Here is a 23,130-nt window from a genome sequence, read left to right as displayed (position 1 = left end):
TAGTCAAATTTACACCCAAGTATTTAATGTGTGTGCGTGCCCACCGAAAGAGGGAGGTTCCTTTTAAAGACTCCACCACATCCTCTGATAATGTCACATTCAGCGCCTCAGATTTTGCCATATTAACCTGGAATCCAGATACTGCAAAGTATTCTGCTATCATTCGCTCGAGATGCAGGAATGCGGACTGGGGATGAGTCACCGTCAGTAAAACATCATCTGCAAAAAGAGCCAGTTTATGAACTCTGTCCCCAACCCGCACCCCCGTTATGTTAGGGTCGAGTCGTATCCGAGCTGCGAACGGCTCCATCACCATAGCGAACAGTAACGGAGACAGAGGACAACCCTGCCTAGTCCCCCTGTACAATGTGAAGAGTTCTGAGTTACCTCCATTAACCCGAACGCAGGCCTTTGCAGTCTCATAGAAGGCCTGAATCCATCGTTTAAACTGTACTCCAAACCCCATAGACTCCAAGACCTTATGCATGAAAGACCAGTGAACCCGATCAAAAGCTTTTTTCGCATCAAGGCTCAAAAGACATAGCGGTTTCCGATTTCTTTTAGCCAGATGCATGATATCTACCACCCTCCTGATGTTGTCCATGGCTTTGCGGTGAAGCACAAAACCCACCTGCTGGATGAATGAGCGTCGGGAGAATTTGGGCCAAACGGCTTGCCAGCACCTTAGCCAACATTTTTACATCTGCATTTAATACAGATATAGGTCTATAAAATCCACACTCCATGTGGTCTTTTCCTGGCTTGGGTAAGACGGCCATCCATGCCTCCATCATGGACAAAGGCAAGGAACCACCCCCCTTCCCCACCTGATTAAACACATCTGCCAATAGGGGGGCTAACTCGGGAGCAAATTGCTTTTAAAACTCATTAGGTAAGCCATCCAGACCAGGTGATTTACTAGATGGTAAGCTTCTAATAGCCACTTGGATATCTCGAGGGGTGACCAGTTCATCTAACATTTGCTGCTGTTGGTGGCTCAAGGAGGCCAACTCACTGTCTCCCAAATATTGATCTATTAACTCCACAGATGGATTAATTTCCGGGGTATACAAGTGCAAATTTGTTCAGATTTACCCAAAACAGTCCCGCCAACATCTCGTATCTTTAGTATAGTGCGCTCGACTTTTTGCCTATGCATCCGAATGGCTAGGAGTCGTCCTACCTTATTTGCAGATTCATACGAGCTCACCTTGGTCTTAGCTTGAATCATGTTAAGGTGCTCAGAGTAAATGGAATCAAACAGCAGTCTTTGGTCACTTAACTGTCTCAAGACCCGGGACGACCCACTAGCTTTATGTTGTGCTTCTAGTATGCGAATGCGTTCTGTGCAGTTCGCTATTTGTGCTTTACGGGCCTTAGATTTTTTACTGGCCAATTGCAAAAAGTAGCCCCTGGACACCGCCTTCATGGCATCCCATACTGTACCAAGAGAAGACACCGACTCTAAGTTAAATTCAAGGTATTCTTTCAACATTGCTCTATATCCTGCCACTATAGCTTCCTCCTGCAAAAGGCCCGTATTCAAAGTTCACCTCTTTTCCTTTTTCTCAGCCCTTATATTAGGTAGCGTAGCCCATACCGGGGCATGGTCCGAAAGAGAGTCACACGGCCTATCCCCGCCTCAGGATCCCACTCCACTAAAGCTACATCTAAGAAGAGATAGTCTATACGGGAGTACGAGTGATGTACTGGGGAATAGAATGTATAGTCCCTTACCCTCTGATGATTTACCCTCCATAAGTCCACCGTCCCAAGTGACTGTGCCAAGGATCTAAGCGCCAAAGAGTCCCTCTGTCCCTCACTGCTTGTGGCTCCAGAACGGTCAAGAACCGGATTCATTACGGCATTGAAATCCCCTCCCAGGACCAAGGAGCCCTGTACAAATGTGGCCAAAGAGGTCTTCAATCTCGCAAAGAAGCCCGCCTGCCCCGAGTTCGGAGCGTAGATAGATGCAATTGTTAGATCAACTTGGTTAACTTTAATATGTAAGAAGATATAGCGTCCGCCCGAGTCCCTCTTGACCTTGACCACCTGTGCCCCTACTGTGTTGTGTATTAATATCGCTACCCCTCCCTTTATTGTCCCCTCTGCAGAAGCAAAGTATGCCACTGGATAGTCCGAGTGTGAGAGAAGCCTTTCATGTCTATTCCTCAAATGAGTTTCCTGTAAAAGAACCACATGGGGCCTATGCTGTCAACTCTGCAAACAGTTTCTGCCGTTTCTGAGGCATGTTCAGCCCCTTTACATTATAAGATAACATCTTTAAGTCTGTGCCCAACATATAGTGACACACTGGAATTTTCCAGTTCTCTCTCTCTCCGGGACAGCTCTGTGCTTTGCCAGATAGTGTTATCCATTGATGTATCCACCATGCCCTCCTCCCCCCCCATCCTACCCTGTCCAACCTCCCCACCATCCCCCCCTTTACAAAGCCCCCTCCCATTCCCAACCATTTTCACCAATTGAAGGACTACCTCCTCCATTGGGGATCTGAGGAAACTACCCACCGTCCACATCATGCCCAGCCAGTCATCCACCCCCCCAACCCAAGCCCTGTATTTAACAGACAGCATTAACTCAGCCAATATCAAACCTTCAAACAGTATCCCATCTCCCTGTCAAGCCCCTGATACATCCAGTTTACTTCTACAGCGAATCTACCTCCCAACATGTCTGAACAAGCATCCCATACTTTTATAGTTTAGTAACTAACACTTTACAGCACACCTTTAATTACAGTCTATAGAGCGAATTTGGTATAATTTACCAGCCCAAGGAAACATTCTCCAAATAGGAGTTCCCTCCCCTCTTCAGTTCCCTGAGCACAATGTCCCAGCATCACAGTCCAACCTATTTAGTCCAGGTCAACGTTTCTGACTGCCTCGCTTTGTAGAGTCCGGAACTCTCTGCCATCTTTGCAAATTCGCTCTGGTAGAGGGAGTCACCGCTCCGGGAGGTATCTTGGCAGATACCAATTCTGCAGCACGAAGAACCTCCCACGCTTCCTGCAAGGTCTGCACCCTGTGTTTATTGCCATTCAGACTGAAGTTCAGAGAAAAGGGGAAGCCCCATCTGTATTGGGTTTGATTCTTGTTCAGGATCTCCAACACAGGTCTCATCTGTCTCCTCAACTGCAAAGTGTATTGCGATAGATCCTGGTAAACCTGGATCTGAGTACCATTATAGTCCAGGCTCTTTACCCGTCTGGCAGCCACCTCTCTCTTTAATTTCATATTTGTGAAAATGCACAATACCCCCCCGTGCTTGCTGTTCCTTGCGCGCTCCCAGAGCTCTATGAGCTCTATCCAGCTCACAACTTGTGGCCCCTGCCTCAGAATCCAACAATTTAGAGCACAGCGAATGTACAATCTCCGCCACGTTCTCGGAGTCGCCTCCCTCAGGGACACCTCTGAAACGGAGATTGTTTCTCCGTCCCCTATTCTCAAGGTCGTCAAGTTTGTATTCCAGCTGTTCATTTTTTTGTTCGAGCTCTTGCAGCTTGTTGGCGTGTCTGTTTAAGGACTCCGCATGCTCGTCCAGTTTCAGCTCTGCCTCCTCCACCCTGCCGCCGAGTTCTCGTAAGTCCGAGCTCAATGTGTCCATCCGCTCTTAAGATTTCAACCTTAGATTGTTTAATCTCTGTCTGGATAGTTGATAGAAATTTCCGGAGTTCACTAGACATGCCTTTTTGCGGTGGGGGGGGAGCTCACACATTCGACAGACAACGCTGAGTCCGAGTCCGACATGTACGCGCGCTCGGGAGACTCGTGCTGTTTAGCGGCCCTGTTCGCCAAACTTCTCCGTCTTGTCCGCCTCTTTTTTTCGATTGGAAGCAGCTTTACTCATCTCTTCAGTCGTTCAGAAGACAAATTCACCCCGTTTATCAGTTTATTTAGTCCGTTAATTCGCTTATTTTTGCTAAATAGTGGAGTTGGGGGAGAGAGCTATGTGGCTAAGCCACCATGCGATCCGATTACGTCACTTCCTCCTCCTTTAAAAGGATGATTTTGCCTAAACTTCTATATATTTTCCTAGCATTGCTGTTGCCTACTCAAACAATTTTTCTGTCAGCTCAATCAAAAAGTTTTTGCCTACACATGAAAACGTAAGCCACCACAGGTACATGAAGATGTTCTCTATCAACCTAAGCTAAAAGGAGGCATGGAAGTTCCAAATTTTTTCCTCTGTTTTCAAGCAGCACAATTGAGATTGCTTGCTGAGTGGATCACCGACTGCACTCCTGGGGGCAGGCCCCACCAACGGTGCTGTTTTCTACTACAAACCTGGTGCGCCATTCGCCAGAAACTTTCCCCAAGCTGACTATTTTTGACAAACGGCGATATGTGCTGCCCCAGGCTTCCCTCTCGGGGCAGACTAATATATATATATATTATATATAAACTTTGGGAACAGCAGGGCCTCACCCAACTACAACAAATCTGGGAGGAAGGGACGATGGTATCCTTGACGGACCTCCAGGCTGATTCTGACCTACCAGTTTCACTATAGGCGGATACGGGATTCTATATACTGCAGAGCTAAGGAGGAACTAGCCCTAGAGGTCTAGAATGACTCTACTTAACTATTAAACCCTTCCTCTGAATCCCGGTCCTGATGATTACTATACCTTAGACTATCTCCCAATCTCCTTATGCTCTTATTTTTCCTTCCATCCTTTGCCCTTTATCTTTTCCTTCTCCATCCATCCTCTCCTCACCCCTACCAATCTCTCTTCCTTTTGCTTATCCTACCTTGTTTACCTTTGCATACTCAACATATTCTTAAAACCTCACTTTCACTGCTTATAACATTCTCCTTAAGACCTTGCTATTGTAATTGTATTAACTATGTAAGCCGCATTGAGCCTGCAATGTGTGGGAAAGCGCGGGGTACAAATAATAATAATAGAGGTCACAGCACTGGAGTGCACACACCGAATGGGAATTCTAGCGGTTGTGTCTATTGCTTATATGCTGTATTATCAAGATCCCTATCCTGAGATATACCCAACGGTGGGAACGGGATCTGGGAGTCAGCCATGTATTATACCCCCCATAGATTAGCAAAAATGTATAAACAGAGCTCTGGCCACTGTTGGAGAGGATGTACAGAGGTGGGAGACATGTTCCATATATGATAGGCCTGTCCTAAAATAAAGGCCTACTGGTCAGAATTGCTTTGCCTACTTCGCCAAGTTACAGCTATAGGCTATCCACCCACAGCAGACTACCGCCTTCTACATTTCAGACCTATTAGGGTTCAACCTGCTACACACCACCTAGCCTCTACCTTCTTGGTGGAGGGAAAAATTACACTGGCAGGAGCCCCCTTCCACCTCCAGTGGTGAAGGTTGTTCACAAGATGGATCACTTATACCAGATGTCTAAGTTAACAGCTATACGATCTGGACAAATTCAAAATTCTTCATTAAAAACAAAAAAACACACACCTTATACCTCAAGAGACTGAAATTTGATATCTTATTTACAAGAGTATCATATATTTCTGATATAGAAGCTAAAAGCAAAAAACTTCCTTGGCAATTATTTTGATCAATGCTTTCCTGTTCCAGCTAAAGGGAAAAGAAAATGGGGCCATTACCTTAATCTGGAAAAACCCTGGCTTTCAGCCTCCCTCTTACTCACTTGACCCAGAAGGAAGATGGTCCTGTGTTGAGGGTATTCTTGCGGATACACCTATTTGCCTGCTGAATTTATATGCTCCTAATACAGATGGATCCCACCTTTTTTTCAATGTCTCATTGGTTCTTTAGGATCCACATGTACATTTCATACTAGGGGGCAATTTCAATTTTCCTCTGGACCCTTATTTGGGCAGGAACTCTACATGTTGTCCTTCTAAATTAAAGATCAGACAAACTTTATCATCTTCTACGCAAGTATGTGGTTGGTCAGACTTATGGCATCTAAACACCCATCTGACAAAGATCACACTTTTTTTTTGTTCCACCTCACCAAACTTATTCTAGGATTGACTACTTCTTGGGAACCAAAGATTTAGTATCTTTTGCATTCATCCTCTATACCAGTGATGGTGAACCTATGGCATGCATGCCAGAGAGGGCACGCAGAGCCCTCTCCCTTGGCACGCGCACCGTCGCTGGTCCGCCCACTCTCCCTCCCACCCACCAAGCACCAGGCCGCCCGCCCTCGCTCCCTCCCTCTTCCAACCAAGCATCAGGCCGCCCGCCCGCCCTCCCAGCACCAGGGCCCCCTCCTCCTCTGAAATTTAAAAAGCGTACGGGGTTAAGGTGGCGTCGGCAGTGGCAACGAAAAGCGTGTTCTTCACTCGGCGCACCTTCCCGTCTCTCAATCAAGCTCTGGTCCCGCCCTCATAGGCTTGTCTCCTCAGACACAGCGCTTGTAATGGAATGCTGCAATAAGGATTTGCCTTCATCAAATAGTTCTCTAAGGCATTTGGCATTAAAACTCATGATGCAGGCCTAAAGGCCAAAACACGACATCGTGTCAAGTCTTTACACCTCAACAAACATCTTTATTATTATACATCCTTTCTGTCTTTGGAATCCTTGGTCGTCCTCCCACTTTTCTCTCATTTCTTGTTGTTGTCTGTGGGGCGTCTAGAGTTCTCCGCCTTCTGGCGGATTTGTTTTCTCTCCTTATAATGAAAGAAAATCATGTTATTTTTTTCTCCTATACTAGTATAATATTTTCAATGATGTCTGTTTATATGCGCCATGGCTGGTGTAAGGGGTGTGGCTATCATAGGGGTGGAGTCATATGTGGTGACCCCGCCCATGAGTACCGGCACTTTGCGATACTTTGGGCACTCGGTCTCTGAAAGGTTCGCCATCACTGCTCTATACACTGATCATGCTGTCATGTCATGTAAGTTAACCTGGTCTCCTGAACTTTACAAACCAAGACCCTGGAGAATGAAATCCAGTTTACTATTCAATGAATACATTCTTGAACCATATGAACACTGCCCGGGGACTTTTCTTTGTAATTACACCTGATCTTCGCTTTTCTTCTATATGGGAATCTTACAAAGCCTGGCTCAGAGGTGAAATTATTAACTTCAATGTTCATCCAAAGAAGGAAAGAAACAAATAACCATTTATTGGAAGATATTCATAAACTAGAATCTGCACTTAACAGAAAATTCTTCACAACTATCAACTCCATGCCCTGAAATTTAAATACAACTCTCGAGTAATATAGCCTCTGTTCATTTCAACAGAAAGCACCACATTATACAACTGCGAACAACACTGGAAAATCACTAGCGAACACTGGAGAATCACTAGCTTCATATCTCAAAGGGAAAATAACTAAACTAACCGTAGCAATTAAAACTCTCTACCTCATCAGCTGAGATTTTCTTAATTCCAAGAATTTATCAACAGATGTATTGCTCAGAGTCAAATCCTTCAGAAGATGACCTCAATCAATTCCTTAAATACTATATAATTACTAACTCTTTATCCTCTACCGAGCTGTTGGATTGATATGTTTTTGATAAAGAAGTCTTACTAGCCATAAAATCTTTTCTTCAAAAGCTCCAAGACTTAACGAACGACTGCTAAATTAATTTTTTTAAAAGCTTCTCAACTCTCCTAGCTCCAAAATTGAATGTATACTATCAGTATCTTATTTCTCCTGTCTCTCACTCAACCAGGTTGTTTTCTTGAACCTCATGTTAAGATTGTCTGTTGGGCTTGGGAAACACCACAACTGGTCCAAAACTACCATCCAATATTATTACTCAACCTGGACTATAAATATATACAAATTATCACCCCTCAATTTACACTGCACCCCCTTCTCTATTCTTAAACTGTTTAAATGGGTCACTACTCATATTAAATACTTAGGTGTTCTCTTCACCAATGATTTACATTCATCAATCCAACTTAATATAAATAAAGTACCTGAAACAGTGAGACTTGCAATGATACCCTGGTCCCCCCCCCTCTCCATCTTTCATGGTGGGGGAGATTTGAGTACTATCATTTTCAAAGAATCCAAATTTTTTTACATATTGAATAGGTTTCCTATATTGTTTTCCATACATTTTATTCTATGAAGTAGACTACATTCATATGGACTGGCAAATCCTCAAGAATATCATTACAGAAACTGAAGGCCCCTAAGCAGGATGGTGAGTGAACTTCCCAGACCTGTTGTCTTTATCATAAGGCTTTTTTGCTGTGTCATGGTATGACCTGTGGTGCCTCCTCTAGACCTCTACACTTCTTCTTGAACAATCCTTACTTAATTCTATACCTGTAAGTAAAGCACTAGGTATGTCATGCCTACCTAAACTACTTTCTAATCTTATTAAAACATCCCTTTCTGTAGTGAAAGAATTAGATACATTTTTAGAGACTCCCTGGTCAAGGTCAACCCTCAAATAACTTACTGACTGTAAAAAAAGTAACCTGGCCAATTTGGCAACAAGCAGGCATTATGGGACTTTATAGCTTATTTTACGTCTACTCTCCCTCTTTTGAAATCTTTTGCAGAACTACAGGCCGACTAATCTACCTAAAATAAAAATTTTACCAACGGCTTCAACTATCCAGGGCTATTTTTTTTTATTGAAATTTCTAATATTCCTTTATCTAGGCAAACCCTTTCACTAGTTACCTACTGTAAAAAAAGATTCCTTATATTGGACCACTCTTCCTCACTTCTATAAATTGATAAAATTAAAACGAAACCCCTCTTTGGGTTGAAAAAAGCATGGCAAAAAGATGTAGATTATGATTCCAAGAGAAAGAATGAGAATTATTGACTAATATTTTCTTCTCTTCTAGACCTACCAGTGTAACCCAGTGTTCACTCATGCAGACACAGATCTTACTTGTTCTTTATGCTGGTCAGGTCTGAATGATCTTGGGTCTTTCATGTTGTATGACTGTCCTTGTATTCATCCTTTTTGGAATAATATATGGGCCCATACTTGCACATTTTTACCAGTGATTTCTAATATTCAATGTAAGTATTTGTTCTGTTTGTTTTCATGAGGCTCTCTCTTTCTGACAAATGTTATCTTTATTCTTCTAGTTTTTGCTCTGAAAATAGGTTCATAGAGAAATTTATCCAATGTCTCTTAATACTACATATAGATTTGAGGCATATATTGCTAAACATCTCAACATAGGTCTCAATTTAAGGATAAATAATCTGTCATCTTATAAAGACTAATTCAGTAGTCCATGTTACTGTTATGTTTATTTTTTTTATATTTGTATATGCAATTTTTCAATAAATAAACTGACTTAAAGATCTAAACAGGTAACAAAGAGGTGTTTTTTTTTTTTTTCAAAACATTTAGTTCCATAGATTACTATGCAACTTTGCAAGTCTAAATGCTTTGAAAATACGCCTCATAGTAACCTATGGAACTTTGTCTCTAAGGGGCTCATTTTCAAAGCACTTAGACTTACAGTCTTTAACAAGAGGTTGTTCCATTTTGCGTAATCCCAGACAGCTTTTATGCTCAAGACATACATTGTCTAAATCAGGGTTGTCCAACCTCTGTCCTCGAGGGCCACAATCCAGCTGGGCTTTTAGGTTTTCTCCCATTAATAAGCATGAGATTTGTATGCACTGCCTCCATTGTATGCAACTAGATCTCATGCATGTTTCTTGGGAAAATCCTGAAAACCTGACCTGGCAAGGACCAAGGTTGGACACCCTTGATCTAAACCTTGTCATTTTCCTTACAAGGACATAAGCCAGACAACATTTTTAGAACAAAAATGTGGTACAATTATTTACCTACCATCAATCTGATTCACAAAGCTTTTTAACTCTACTGTGTTGTTACAAGACAGACACATCCCATGTCCCTTCAATTTGGCATACTCAAGTGTAGGCTGATTCACCTCATACCTCAATGCTATATCTGCAGGGCTGAGCATCTTCTTTAAAATTTTTAACTTGTGTGTAAGCAACCTTCATTGAACAATCCTGGAAGCATTCATTAAGGTTAGAACATCCCAACATTTTCTTAAAAACATCAGGAAACAAAGGACTTCAACATCAGCAAAATTCACCCTTTCCTTTCTGAGCACACCACACGAACTCTCGTCCACGCTCTCATTACCTCTCGCCTTGACTACTGCAACTTACTCCTCACCGGCCTCCCACTTCGCCATCTATCCCCCCTTCAATCCATTCAGAACGCCGCCGCACGTCTTATATTCCGCCAGAACCGATATACTCATATCACCCCTCTCCTCAAGTCACTTCACTGGCTTCCAATCAGTTACCGCATACAATTCAAGCTTCTCCTCCTTACCTACAAATGCACCCGGTCTGTGGCTCCTCACTACCTCTCTACCCTCATCTCCCCCTATGTTCCCACCCGTAACCTCCGCTCACAGGACAAATCCCTCCTTTCTGCACCCTTCTCCACCACTGCCAACTCCAGGCTCCGCTCATTCTGCCTTGCCTCACCCTATGCCTGGAACAATCTTCCTCAATCCCTACGCCAAGCCCCCTCCCTACCCATCTTCAAATCTCTGCTTAAAACTCACCTCTTCAATGCTGCTTTCGGCACCTAACCTTTCGAGAAATATAGTATGCCCTTTCAGATCGACTTTACACCTGTCTTAGATTGTAAGCTCCTTGAGCAGGGACTGTCCTTCCAAGTTAAATTGTACAGCACTGCGTAACCCTAGTAGCGCTTTAGAAATGTTAAGTAGTAGTAGTAATATAGAGATCTTGGACATCAAGTCCCCTAAAAATGCTGTCTACATTATATTGTGTCCTTGTTATTTTCCCTATATAAAATGTATACTTTGTGTAAATGATCTTGTAATATATAAACATAAAAGCAGTCTGAAGTTACAATGAACAGAACCACAAAGATTCTAAGTCACATGTTTAGATCTTTGAAATGTTGCATCATTGATCCAATTGTATATACTCACAGAAGGGGAAGTTAAATCTTATTGAGTCAAACAGAGCAAAGGTGGATTTTTAAATTACATAATGATGCACCCCTTGATGCTACCCATTCATCCATTCAACCTCATTTTTATTAATAAAATTTCTATTAGTCAAAATCAATCAAGTGACTTACTTGACATCCTATTTAATAGCCAGTGCCATCTTGAGAAACTGTGGAGCATAAAATTTACTTGCTTAATACCAGGAACCTTTGAGAATATGTAAGTCTGGGTCGAGCTTTTCATTTTTGTATTTAAAAAAAGGTGTATGTTAACATCTTGCATGTCTTAATTGGACATCTACAAAAAAAACAAAAAACAAAAACCATGCCGAATCACATACATCCCTGAAGCAGCTGCACATAGTGGTGAAACAGTAGCCACTGTCAGCAGCAAGAAATGTTCTTTGAGTGGGATCACTTTTTATGTTTAAGATACTTATTTTCATTCCTAAACGCATAAAAGAGCACCAATTAGATACTATATGAAGGTTTTTTTTTTTAAACAGCCTACATTTTTGCTGCGAGCATTAGGTAATAGCCATAGCAGCAGCTTCACAGAGGTCTTTCCTCCCTACATATTAGCCCTCCTTGTTTAAACTGTAGACTCTACAGGGACCATTTGTGTTTTGAAATTTTGTAAACTTTACTACATTGTTGTATCGGAAAAGAACTGGGATCACAGCCCTAGGAGAATTATGGAGAATGAAGGAGGGTTATCACCACTTTGGAGGACATCCCCATTCCAACAGACAACAAAGCCAAACAGAGGTAAGAGAAAAACACCAGGTTGTTGTAGTCATTGATCAGGCATCGGTTCCAATTACTCTGAATGAGGAGGAGAGAAGATACTTAAGTACAAAAGAGATGCAGTCAGACACCAAGAAAATGGGACTAATATTTTGAGTACTACTGGCTTGATTACAAGGATTTTGCAAGCATACCTGATAGTTTGCCTATATACGTTTCAACTTATGAACTCCAGAAGGAAGCTCAAGACCACCCCAAGCCTCATACTTCCTCACCTCCTATAAACTACCCCCCCCCCCCCCCCATGAACGATGATGCCTCTACTTCCCTCTTTAAGAAAAGACTGACAGCACTGCTACACACACACAAACTGGAAAGAACAGGAAGTGAGCCTTTTCCAACTAAAAAAAAAAAAAAGCTCTGGAATGAGGGAGCACATGCTTTTCAACCGAAGGAAAGCTCTGGAACGAGGGGGCACACAATGAAGTTAAGACGGAATAGGCTTAGGAGTAATCTAAGAAAGTATTATTTCACAGAAAGGGTGGTGGATGCATGGAACAGCCTCCTGGTGGAGGTTGTAGTTGAAGACTGTCAGAATTCAAAAAGGCATGGGATAAGCATGTGGGATCGCTTAGGAAGAGTTAGGAGATACAGAGGATGGGCAGACTGGATGAGCCACTTGGCCTTTATCTGCCATCATGTTTCTAAGTGCTATACAAAAAGAAAATCTGAAAAGAGCAATTCCTTAGTCCTCCACTAGAACATAACTCCTCTACTTCATTGTACCAAAGCTTCAATGTTGAAGCCAAACATCTATAGAGATGCACTAGAATTTTTTTTTTTTTTTTTTGGGGGGGGGGGGGGGGTGCAGCACAGCGCAGTATTCTCTCTCTGGAACCTACAGTCTGATCTGGCTCATTTTCAAACAGTGCTTTTCATTCCCACTAAGAAACCAACATTTGATTCCATCCATTCTGTTAAGTTTTCAGAGTGTTTCTGCCCCCAGGCAAATTCTCAACCCCAATTCTTTCCATCTTCCATTTAGTTGGAAAGAATAAAAAGGGGATCTTAGTTTCAAGACATAAAGTAAGTAGAAACTAACATTCTAGATTGGCCAAAATCTATTCAGTGTCAATGCATACAGATTACCCTCCCTAACAAGGATATTACTTTTCTTCTTTGGAAGTCCTACTCATGTCCAAAAATTTGATTTAGAAGCCTTTCTGAAAATAAAAAAAATTTGTCAAAATCCAGAGCTGTAGTGGTAGCATATTCCAGACACAAGCTGGTTGATAATAAAGAGAGGAGTCAAACACCCTTCGTTTGATAACCCTTTTAACAGAAGGAAAATGCAACATTAGATTTTGGGTTCTATCTTGTGTATAAAGAAAAGTAACCTAATCTATTAGATAATACGGAGCATCACCATACATTATTTTTACATAGAGTGCAAAGCTTAAATTTTGATCTGGCAGATGGGGTGCCAATGAAGCTTCTGCAGCAACAATTAAACAGAAATCCTATTTGATAAATGAAAATATCAGTCGAGCAGCAATAGTCCAGTCTAGATAGTATTAATGCCTGAACTAAATCTAAAAGTGCTCACCTGAAAATATTTGCAAACTGCCCTTAATTTCCTCAATGTAAACAAGATCTCTGAAGCGGTCACATGATTAGAAAAAGTCAAGAAACTATCCACTTCCACCCCTAATATTTTTTGAATATGGCTTAATTTTAAGTGGTTGCAAGAAATTAAATACAAAACCAGATGAGAACGACAATATTGATAGGAAAGCTCAAACATCCAAAAACTAACCCATACACACAAAAAAAGAAAAGCAAAAAAAAAAAAAAACCAAAAACAAAAATATAAACCCAGGTAGCTATCCCTGGCTATCAGGAAGAGGAAAACCAAACGTAGCCATTAAAAAAAAAAAAGCATTAAGCAAGCAGCACTTCAATGACCCTACTGCCAAAAGCAATACATTCCATAAAACTGGGGCTAAACAAAAAAAAGCACCTTTTCCGCTAGATGCCAGATATACCAACCTCAAAGAAGGTACAGTCAGCATAAAAGTATTCCAACTCCGCAAAGAACGCAGAAGAATATAAGGCACGGCCAGAATCACCGATTAAGCATAGATATTCTTAAAATATGCCCCATGTGACAGAACCAAAACCTTAAACAAAAACCCTAAACTTCACAGGCAACCAATGAAACTTTAAATAAAGTGGAATCACACGATCCAATCTGTATGTTCTACTCATAATACAGATGGCAGTATTTTGCAGAGTTTGCAATTTCTTTAAATTGGCAGTTGGTAAGTCTGCCAACACAACATTAGCACAATTCAAATGAGATTAAGAAAAATACATGCATGGAAGTGTGGAATGACACCTCATCAAAACAGTGATGAATCGTATGTAACCTGGGAAGGACAGCGTAACCTTTTCTTACCAACACATTCACCTGGTAAGTGAAGGTCACATGATCAATCACAAGTCCCAAATACCAGAAGGTTTCTATCACCTTTATAGAAGTGTTCATAATGTGACAGATCTGATAATGAACAATCATCCCTCCCAGTCACCTAGCATGTCTTAGCCATCGAAACTAAACAATGGGTCTCAAGCCAAGAGGATATAGAACACAAACAACTCTATAAAAATGATTCAAGCAGATCTAAAATCCTGGGCATTCCTCACATAGCACTAAGGTAAATATTTATGTTTAGAATTTAGTGCACCATCCTCAGATATAAAAACTTCCAAATAATTTCAACACTTATTGTGAGCAAAATAAATGGGTTTTGTCATACATTTTTCATAACAGTACACTTGATCTTTTCTCCCTAGTTTATTTAAATCAGCAAAATAGTAAAAGTAAACAAAAAAATGTGGAACTTCGTGCACATCTTACAACTAAGACAGATCCTATTTCAAACGTAATTGAGAGCAAGATCAATTAAGCCATGTCAGAATCAACAACTTACTAATTTTAGCTTTTGTGGTGGGAGAAAAACTTGACATATAGACAGACCCATGGATGGGGAAAGCACAGGCAGAAGAAATAATGCCTAAAGATGGAAAGCAAGCTGAAAAGTAGAGAATGACATGGGAATGAGGCCCATTCTCTACTTTGAAGGCTGTTAATGAATTGGAAAGTTCTGTGTGATGCAGACATAAATGTTTTGATTTTTTGGAAAGAACAAGCAAAAGTGCTGGCCATAACGAGCAAAATTTGCACGGGGGATCCTGTGCACTCCCTACTACCAGCAAATCTTCTGAGAAGACATTTTCTATTGTAGGAAGGACTGTGAAAGACAGGAGAGCTAGACTGAATCCTGAGATTGTTGATTACTTATTATTCATCTAGATCCCTGATGGCGAACCTATGACACGCGTGTCAGTACTGACACGCGTAGCCATTTTCAGTGACACGCGGCCGCATACAGAGAAGCAGCGGAGTTCCTTGCTGACACCCGGGGCGGATCGCCGATGCGCCCCCCCTCCCCCCCGGTGCAGCGCGACCTCCCCCCCCCCGGCGAAATCACCCGGTGCATGTTTACCCGCTGGGGGTGTGCCGTGTGCGCTCCTATTGGCTCCCTCCCTGCTGCTCCCTCTGCCCCGGCTCCTCACTTCCGGCCGGCGGAGCAGAGAGCAGCGGAATGCCGTGGGGGACGCATCTCTGAGGGCCCTGTGATCACCATTACCAGCAACCATCATCCAATCTACTGTTCTGGGGTGTCGTGGATTTGTAATTGACCACCATTACTGAGATAGGTGAGGGGGAGGCTGGGAGAGGCGAGGGCATGTGCTATGGGTGCCGTTTCCCGCCATTAGAAATAGCGGCAGCCATCTTAATTTACATAAGGTGGTCAGTTAGGCTAGTTAACCCTTAATTGCCTGCAGGGCTAACAGGCTATCTATAATTCTATCTTCTGTCTCTGCCCCCCTGATGGAGAACTCAAAAAATAAAAAACCAAGGTTAAGTAAAGGAAGTGGTAGTAGCAGTAGCCGACCCTTTCAAGAGACATGGACCGAGATGTATGGCATTATAGAAAAAAATGGCAAATCATTTTGCGTTCTATGTACTGAAACGGTAGTAAGCAGAACGTGGAATATAAATAGACATTTTGAAACTAATCATTCCCAGCTCTTGAAAAAAAGTGAGGATGAACGGAAGGAATACATTTCCAGGCAGCTACACTTTTATAAGAGCCAATCTAAGTCCATCCTTAAATTTGTAAAAGGTTCTACAAATTTAACATCTGCAAGTTTGAGCATTGCTCACTCCATAGCTCAGCATGGAAAAGCACTCAGTGAGGGAGAATTTATTAAAGAAACTCTCCTAAGATGTGCACCAGTTCTATTTCACGATATGCAGAATAAAGATGCAATTATTAAGAGAATATCTGAGTTACCAGGAAATTTGGAGTGCCTGGATCCGATTACCAGACACTTTTAGCACCCTGAAAAATATAGCAATGGCTTTACTCACAATTTTTCCCTCTACGTACTTTTGTGAAACCTTATTCTCAGCGTTAAATAATATCAAAACCAACAAAAGAAACAGATTGACAGATGAAGTTAGTAGCGCTTGCTTGGGCTTGAAGTGTACAAAATACCAACCTTCAACTGAAGATTTAGCCAATGAAATTCAGCAACAAAAAAGTCACTAATAGGCAGATTAGTTAAAGAATTCCCCCTCCCCCTCACTTATCTTAGTTCATGGCACCCCACACAAGTTAAATAATATCAAGACCAACAAAAGAAACCGACTGACAGATGAACAAAGAAGTCACTAAGTAGGTAAGTTAAATAATTAGTTTTTGGTTTATTAAATACAGTTTTATATTACAATTATACATTTTTGTTATTTAAACTATAAATATCGCGAAATTATGGTTTTTTTCTCGAAGTGACACACCACCCGAGTTATGCTCGGTTTTTTGGCGAATTTTGACACACCAAGCTCAAAAGGTTGCCCATCACTGATCTAGATTATGAAGCATTAAAGCATATTTCTCCCCCACTAGGACATACAGAGCAGGTTGTATTTTGTACCCTTGAACATTTTAACAGGGTGGATTGGGGCTTCTTGGGATAGTAGAAGTCAGCTATTGTTGAGGTTGGAAGGGTAGAGGGGTGGGGAGGATGTTATTATAGTAGCTTGATATTTTTGTTTTCTATTTGTGATTTATAAACAGTTGCACAGAATATTGTTCCTTTTTATACTTTAATAAAAAGATTAAAATATAATATCGTGTTTGAGGTGTCTGCAGATGAGGGTAGAGCCCGTGGGGGTGCAGACAGACTTTGTCCACATGTCATTCTCTAGTGAGAAGACATTCATGTATGTCAGGAAGAGGAGGAATTTTAAAACTGAAAGATGCAAGAAAGAAAAGCTGAAAACATACTTCTACTTAAGAATGCCATGGACAAGGGCCACAAATGACCAATAAAGGTACACAAGGGAAAGAAGTAGAAACCACACCATTCATGGATGAAAAGTGTTTATGAAAGCTATGAAAAAAACAACTGGAAATAGACAAAGCTATAGGGCCACATGCAATACATCCCAGGATATTAAGGGTGCTCAGTGAGAGCCTAGAATCTGCTAAAGGAAGTATTTAATAGATCCTTGGAAACAGAACAGGTTCTGTAGGATTAGAGAATGGTAGATAAGAGGTGGGATGGGAAACTACAGGTCAGTAAGCCTCATCTTGGTGGTGGTAAAAGTAATGGATAAACTACTGAAGGAAAAAATAATGATTTAGCTACAATCCAATGGGCTGCAAGATCTGAGGCAACCTAGTATCAAACTCATTCAATTTCTTTGGCTGGATGACTAAAGAACTAGATACGAGGGCAGGAGCCAGAAGGCCTTGAGCATGTGAAGATACTCAAGGCCCTGCACCAGCCAGCACACAGCTGTCTCTGTCAGTATCAGCCAGAGGTGGAAAACACAGCAATTCCACCAACCGCAGAAGTGGGGGGGGGGAATGAAAAGGCTGCATATTCTGTAGTGAGCTGGGAGCTCTAATGGACACAAATAATTGTATGGGTCTGGTAGACTGTACAGGGGACCCAAGAGTCCAGATGTTTGTGTGCCAGCCACATTAGTACTGCCTGACTGTTTGCCTATTTATTTTATATTGAGGTGTGGAAAGGATGATGCTAAGGGAGATCCTGTATTCTCTTCTAAGTAGGGACATGTACAGGTAAAACCACCCTAGTTCATTTTTGGAAACGGCTTATTTCCCCTATTTATTTCCATATGTTTAACCTGTCAAACAATTGTTAAAACCCACCCCTCTGTTTTCCCCCTTTTTGGGTGGGGGGGGGGGGGGGAAGAGAACAGTTCTCAGTTTATACTCAATTAAGTCTGGAGGAGAAGCCACAGAACTAGGGTCATGATATGAAATGGCAAGGAGGTAGATTTTGAAAGTAAAGAGAGGAAATATCTTCTCACAGAAAAGGATGGATGCCTGGAATACCCTCCTGAAAGAGGAAATGGAGGAACAAAAGCTGATGGCGTTTAAAACAGTTCCCCCTGCTCCAGATATGCAACTTTTCCATTCCAACCTGAAATAAATCTAGGTTTGTTCTTTTTCTAATTTGTATTTTAAAAGCTGTAGCAAAAGGTCTCTTTATGACTATGCATGGTTTGTCATTTCAAGTATGTAACTTCAGATTGCAACATAATCAGAAAACAAATCTCTGGTCACCTTGGGACTATTATAACTCCATGTTTCCTTATTCCTGAATACCCACTTCATGTCCTGCAATAAATCCAAAATGCAGCAAAAAAAAAAAAAAAAAGCTACTTTCCAATACTGACCCTTTCAATCACTGGACACAACACAAGATGCTTATGTTTGAGGTTGTGTTTTTGCCAGTGCGTTTTTTCTAGCAAAAAAGGTGCCGGTACTCAAATGCCTGGCCACCCTTCAGGGGTGGGGTAATCACTGAGGGACTCACCCCACAATAGCCAGGCCCCCTGCAACCAGTCACAGAATTGTTGTGTAGAGGTTGATCTCATTAAAACTTGGGGACCAAGGGTCAATTTTAACACACAATGAAAAAGGTGCAGGTAATCAGTACCCCCTAAAAAAAAAAGCCCTGGTTTTTGCCTATCTGGTTCAAAACTGTCATGATTTTTAAAATACTACAGATGATATATTAGGAATGCCTCCATTTTTGTTACTCCTGGATGAGTTAGGATCCACAAACTTCAACTCTGGCTTATCAGAAGTTCCTGCAGTATGCCATACAGTCTAGCAGATTCCAGACCAGTCTTACTGACTAAACCCAAGCTGTAGAGTTATTTGCCAGCAGATAGTTGGACCAAGCTGGATAGTTAAGACCTATTTCTTTCCTGAAGCTTTTGGAATTGATGTAATATTCTCTTATACATTAAGAGTTGTGTGTTAGCTCTGTTTTAATTGTATATATTTCATTTTGAGCCGCTCTGATCTTTCTGCGATAAGAAGAGTAGAATGCAAGTCATGTTAAAGCACACACAGGAGACCCCCCAAAATGGATAGAGGAGGAAAACAAGCATAGAGCACTTCATAGGAAAAAAAGTTAAAAGGAGTTTAGCAATTCAAAAGGAGGCATGGGAAAAGCACGCGCAGTTAGTCTAACCCAGGAGTAGGCAACCTGCCACTGAATTTTGTGTGGTCCACGAAACCATGGAAGTATATAACGATAATGGCATTACTCAAAGAGAATTTTAAATGTTCTATTTTGCAAATATTTTCAGAACAGTCACTCTAGAAGTTGGTCTCCAACATTTTTAGTTCACTTATCACAGATGGTTATGAGGCTCTGAACATTTCAGATTACAAAATTACTTAATATGTTGTAGCCTGTCATAGAGTACAGACATTCATGCCGCCCTCTGTATATTAAGATTTCCACCCCTGATCTAATCATTTCACTGGGCAGACTGGATGGGCCACGTTAATCTATTGTTTACTATTAATATATACCTCTATCTCCCTTCTCTAACTTTTAGTCATATGCTGGCTCTTCTTCAGGAAGTAGTACCTAGACTTCCCACTACCACCTTTTTAACTCCCAGTTACTGCAGCATATATTAGCATACACATGTGCAGTCATCTAATGGATATGGACGCTGCCTCAACAGGTAGTCTAGCTTCTTGTTAGACATATCTACAAAGGCAGACATCTAAACAGATTAAAACACATTTTGCAGTCAAGTATTCTGAAACCTATCCTGTAGTATGTTATAGTAGTAGAAGATGTTCTCATATTAGATGAATTCTTCATTTTGCACCCTGAGAACATTAATTCATTTGTTGAAAAGTAATTTTATAATGTTTTTCTGAACCATTAACAAGTCACACCAAAACTACTGAAAATATTTTTGTTCTGTAATATTAGAAAGTACATAGATATTGCACATTTTTTTTTTAAGTATAAGCCACAAACTATTTATCCTTATAGCTAGCCCTACTAAGGGGCTAAACAATTAGTAATAAACTGAGAAATTAAGAAATTTCTTAGGACATTCCACAAGGAAATTACTTTGCTTTGTAAATAGGACCTTCCTCATTATACAAAAATAAAATTAAGCCTGCCAACAGCAGCACACAAATAAGGTAATCTATTCTGTGAACATCCTGTCTCAGATTTTGCCATGCTAATTATGCAGTACATTTGAAAATAACTAGAATACAATGAGCACACCTACACTTGTTGCTTCCCATAATGCTTTGTGTAATAGAAGCAGCAAAATGTTTACCAAATAGGGCCTATCATAACAAAATAACAAAGCAGTTTATACCTAGGAATTTATAGCTTTATTCTCTAATCGATAGAGGTGGGGGTAAAACACATACTATAAACATACTGCTGAGCCATTTAAGAACTTGTCACAGGTCCATGAAAGACATAACCAACTACAGTCCCATCAAATGCAAGTTTAGAAATCTCAAACTACTCATTTATCAAGTCAGTGGCAGAGAAAATAGGAAGGATGTAAAAGCAGACAATACATATTTAGGGCCACTTCCAGAAGTTTAAAAAGGGGTTAGATAGATTCCTAAAGGACAAGTCCATAGACCGCTATTAAATGGACTTGGAAAAATTCCGCATTTTTAGGTATAACTTGTCTGGAATGTTTTTACGTTTGGGGAGCGTGCCAGGTGCCCTTGACCTGGATTGGCCACTGTCGGTGACAGGATGCTGGGCTAGATGGACCTTTGGTCTTTCCCAGTATGGCACTACTTATGTACTTATGACATGCATTGTCATAGTCCTCTTCCCACTCAAAAAATAAGAACACTGAAAAAGAATCTGTATCACCATATACAGAATAAAAGACAAGTCAAAACAGGGTAAATAGTTGCATAACACCCCTCCCTCAAAATTTCCGGCCTGGATTTAACATGATAATATGCTAATGAAAAGTGTCCTACAAAAGCATACAAACTCAGTATGATTCAGCTGTCGGTTTAGAACCTAAACTAAATTCCTCAGCACACACTGGGAAGTATCAGTACACTTACAAAACACTGACCAAAACAAATCGTTAAGAACATGATTAACCTTTTCAAGGGTCGGACCTGTGCCCCCCCCCCCCCAAAAAAAAAACCCCTGTCAGTTAAATGTTTCAGTAAAGCCACAATGCATTGTAATGCCGTCAAAAAATGATCCCCAAATAAGGTTATGATTTCATCAGGAGCATCCGATACAGGTTGACATCATAATGTTTAATTTGGCAATTAGTTAACAACATTAGGACCTTAAATAGCTTAAACCTATACGATTTTACACCTGTATTTTTAATCACTACAGTATCTTATGCTTATGGAAATAAAAGGATAAGACAATAGTCATCACCTTGGGGATTTTACTAGTTAAGTACTCTTATCCCTATCGCCAATAACTCAACTATAAGCAATTTCGTTTGATTTTAATTACGTATTACGTTAGCGCCATGTGTTAAGTATCATACCAATAAAGTTTCTCTCAAGTCTTACTTTTAACTCTACCAATGGACCACTTGCAGATCCCGCACTTCCTTGAAGCCCTCCCGTTATTTCCCAACTAAGAAAATATTTGTTCTACACCTTAATAAGATGATGCTTCTAGCTAATCAGGCCCCGCCACCCCGGAATAACAGTATCAAACGCACATCGCAATAGATCAAGGATACCCCATTCCCCCACATGGAGAGATCAATAGATATTAGTTCAACATACCCAAACCCCGAATCTGACACGGTGGAGCTGAGCGCACCACAAACCAGGCCATACAGAATACGCACCACCCACCACCACACATCTATACCGCTACACACCCCAAGGAGGTTTCACGGACTCCTCTCTCTCACCCAACCAGAGGCCGGGCCACACAGTAGCATTATCAGACCAAGTGGATGAAAACAGGAAATCCACCAAAGGATCGGAGAGAAAAGCTAACCAGTCAACAAGCCGGCTTTCCTGTCTCCACGATATATCCCAGCGAGAGAAAAAGGTGTCAGCGAAAACATTACCATTGCTCCAGCCCCAAAATACTCACTTTCTGTATTCTTTTCAGAGCCATGGAGAAGAACCACTAGAGATTACACTCTCGAAATTCAAAACCACGATCTCACACTGCCACAAACGGGCTTCGTATCCCCTGCTCACCACCACTCTCAGAACGTGGCTTGCTGAACGTCTCCGGCCCTTTTCCCCTAACCGGCTCTCCTAACTCACTCAGGGTGTGTTGTCAGGCTTTTTCTCTTTTGTTTCCGCTTTGACTTATAGGAAGACTGCGTCGCGCTTCGCATTCTGGGAAGATAGTTTCAGCCTGTCACCGCCCACAACGAAACTGTAGATTCGAAGGTACGAGCAAGCAGGGCGAGGGCGAGAGCGTGAGCGATGACGCCTTCGCACTTCCGGGAATCCCCGGACCTCGTGTCACGGGCGTATTGCGTGACTAGGCAACAGGGGAGCGCTGGTGGTGATGAGAGCCGGCCTAACCATTAAGCAGGGGGAAGGTGGGGGTACCAATGAGTAGCTGTTGCAATAGTAAAAGCACCCCCCCCCCCTCAAGTTTCTGACTACTTATACAACTGTTCAGTTAAATAATAGACGATACGTTAGCAGAGAAAGTGGACAGTTTTCAATTAGCCCGTTTACTCATTTTTTTCTGAAATAGGTGGATCATGGCGGGGACGGGGGAACTGCAAAGCCAAAAGTTGGCCTAGGGTAAATAATACCCTTGCAACAGCCCTACCGCTATTTCAGCTTCAGTAGTGTATTGTCCAGTTTATTTCTGTTCTCACTGCTTTGTGGATGTTTTCGTCAGTCGACTACAGTTAATCCACAGCCACAAAAGATGTAGTTTTCATTCTTTTTTTAATGTTGAGCGTGATGAAAATAGTGGGAGGGGGAC

General features: G+C 41.5%; 1 protein-coding gene across 1 annotated transcript in view; it reads right to left on the bottom strand.

Moving 5' to 3' along the window:
* The window catches only part of UBE2D1 (ubiquitin conjugating enzyme E2 D1), a 61,731-nt gene extending 39,200 nt beyond the window's left edge, over positions 1-22,531 (bottom strand). Inside the window, exon 1 of the mRNA XM_030203102.1 lies at positions 22,270-22,531. Coding sequence (XP_030058962.1) covers positions 22,270-22,293 — 24 coding nt within the window. The 5' untranslated portion in view covers positions 22,294-22,531. The remainder of the gene's footprint in view (positions 1-22,269) is intronic.
* Between the last annotated feature and the right edge of the window lie 599 nt (positions 22,532-23,130).

This window comes from Microcaecilia unicolor, chromosome 5 (assembly GCF_901765095.1).
Source record: "Microcaecilia unicolor chromosome 5, aMicUni1.1, whole genome shotgun sequence".
Classification (NCBI taxonomy): Eukaryota; Metazoa; Chordata; class Amphibia; order Gymnophiona; family Siphonopidae; genus Microcaecilia; species Microcaecilia unicolor.
This window is presented reverse-complemented; position numbering and strand designations above follow the sequence as displayed.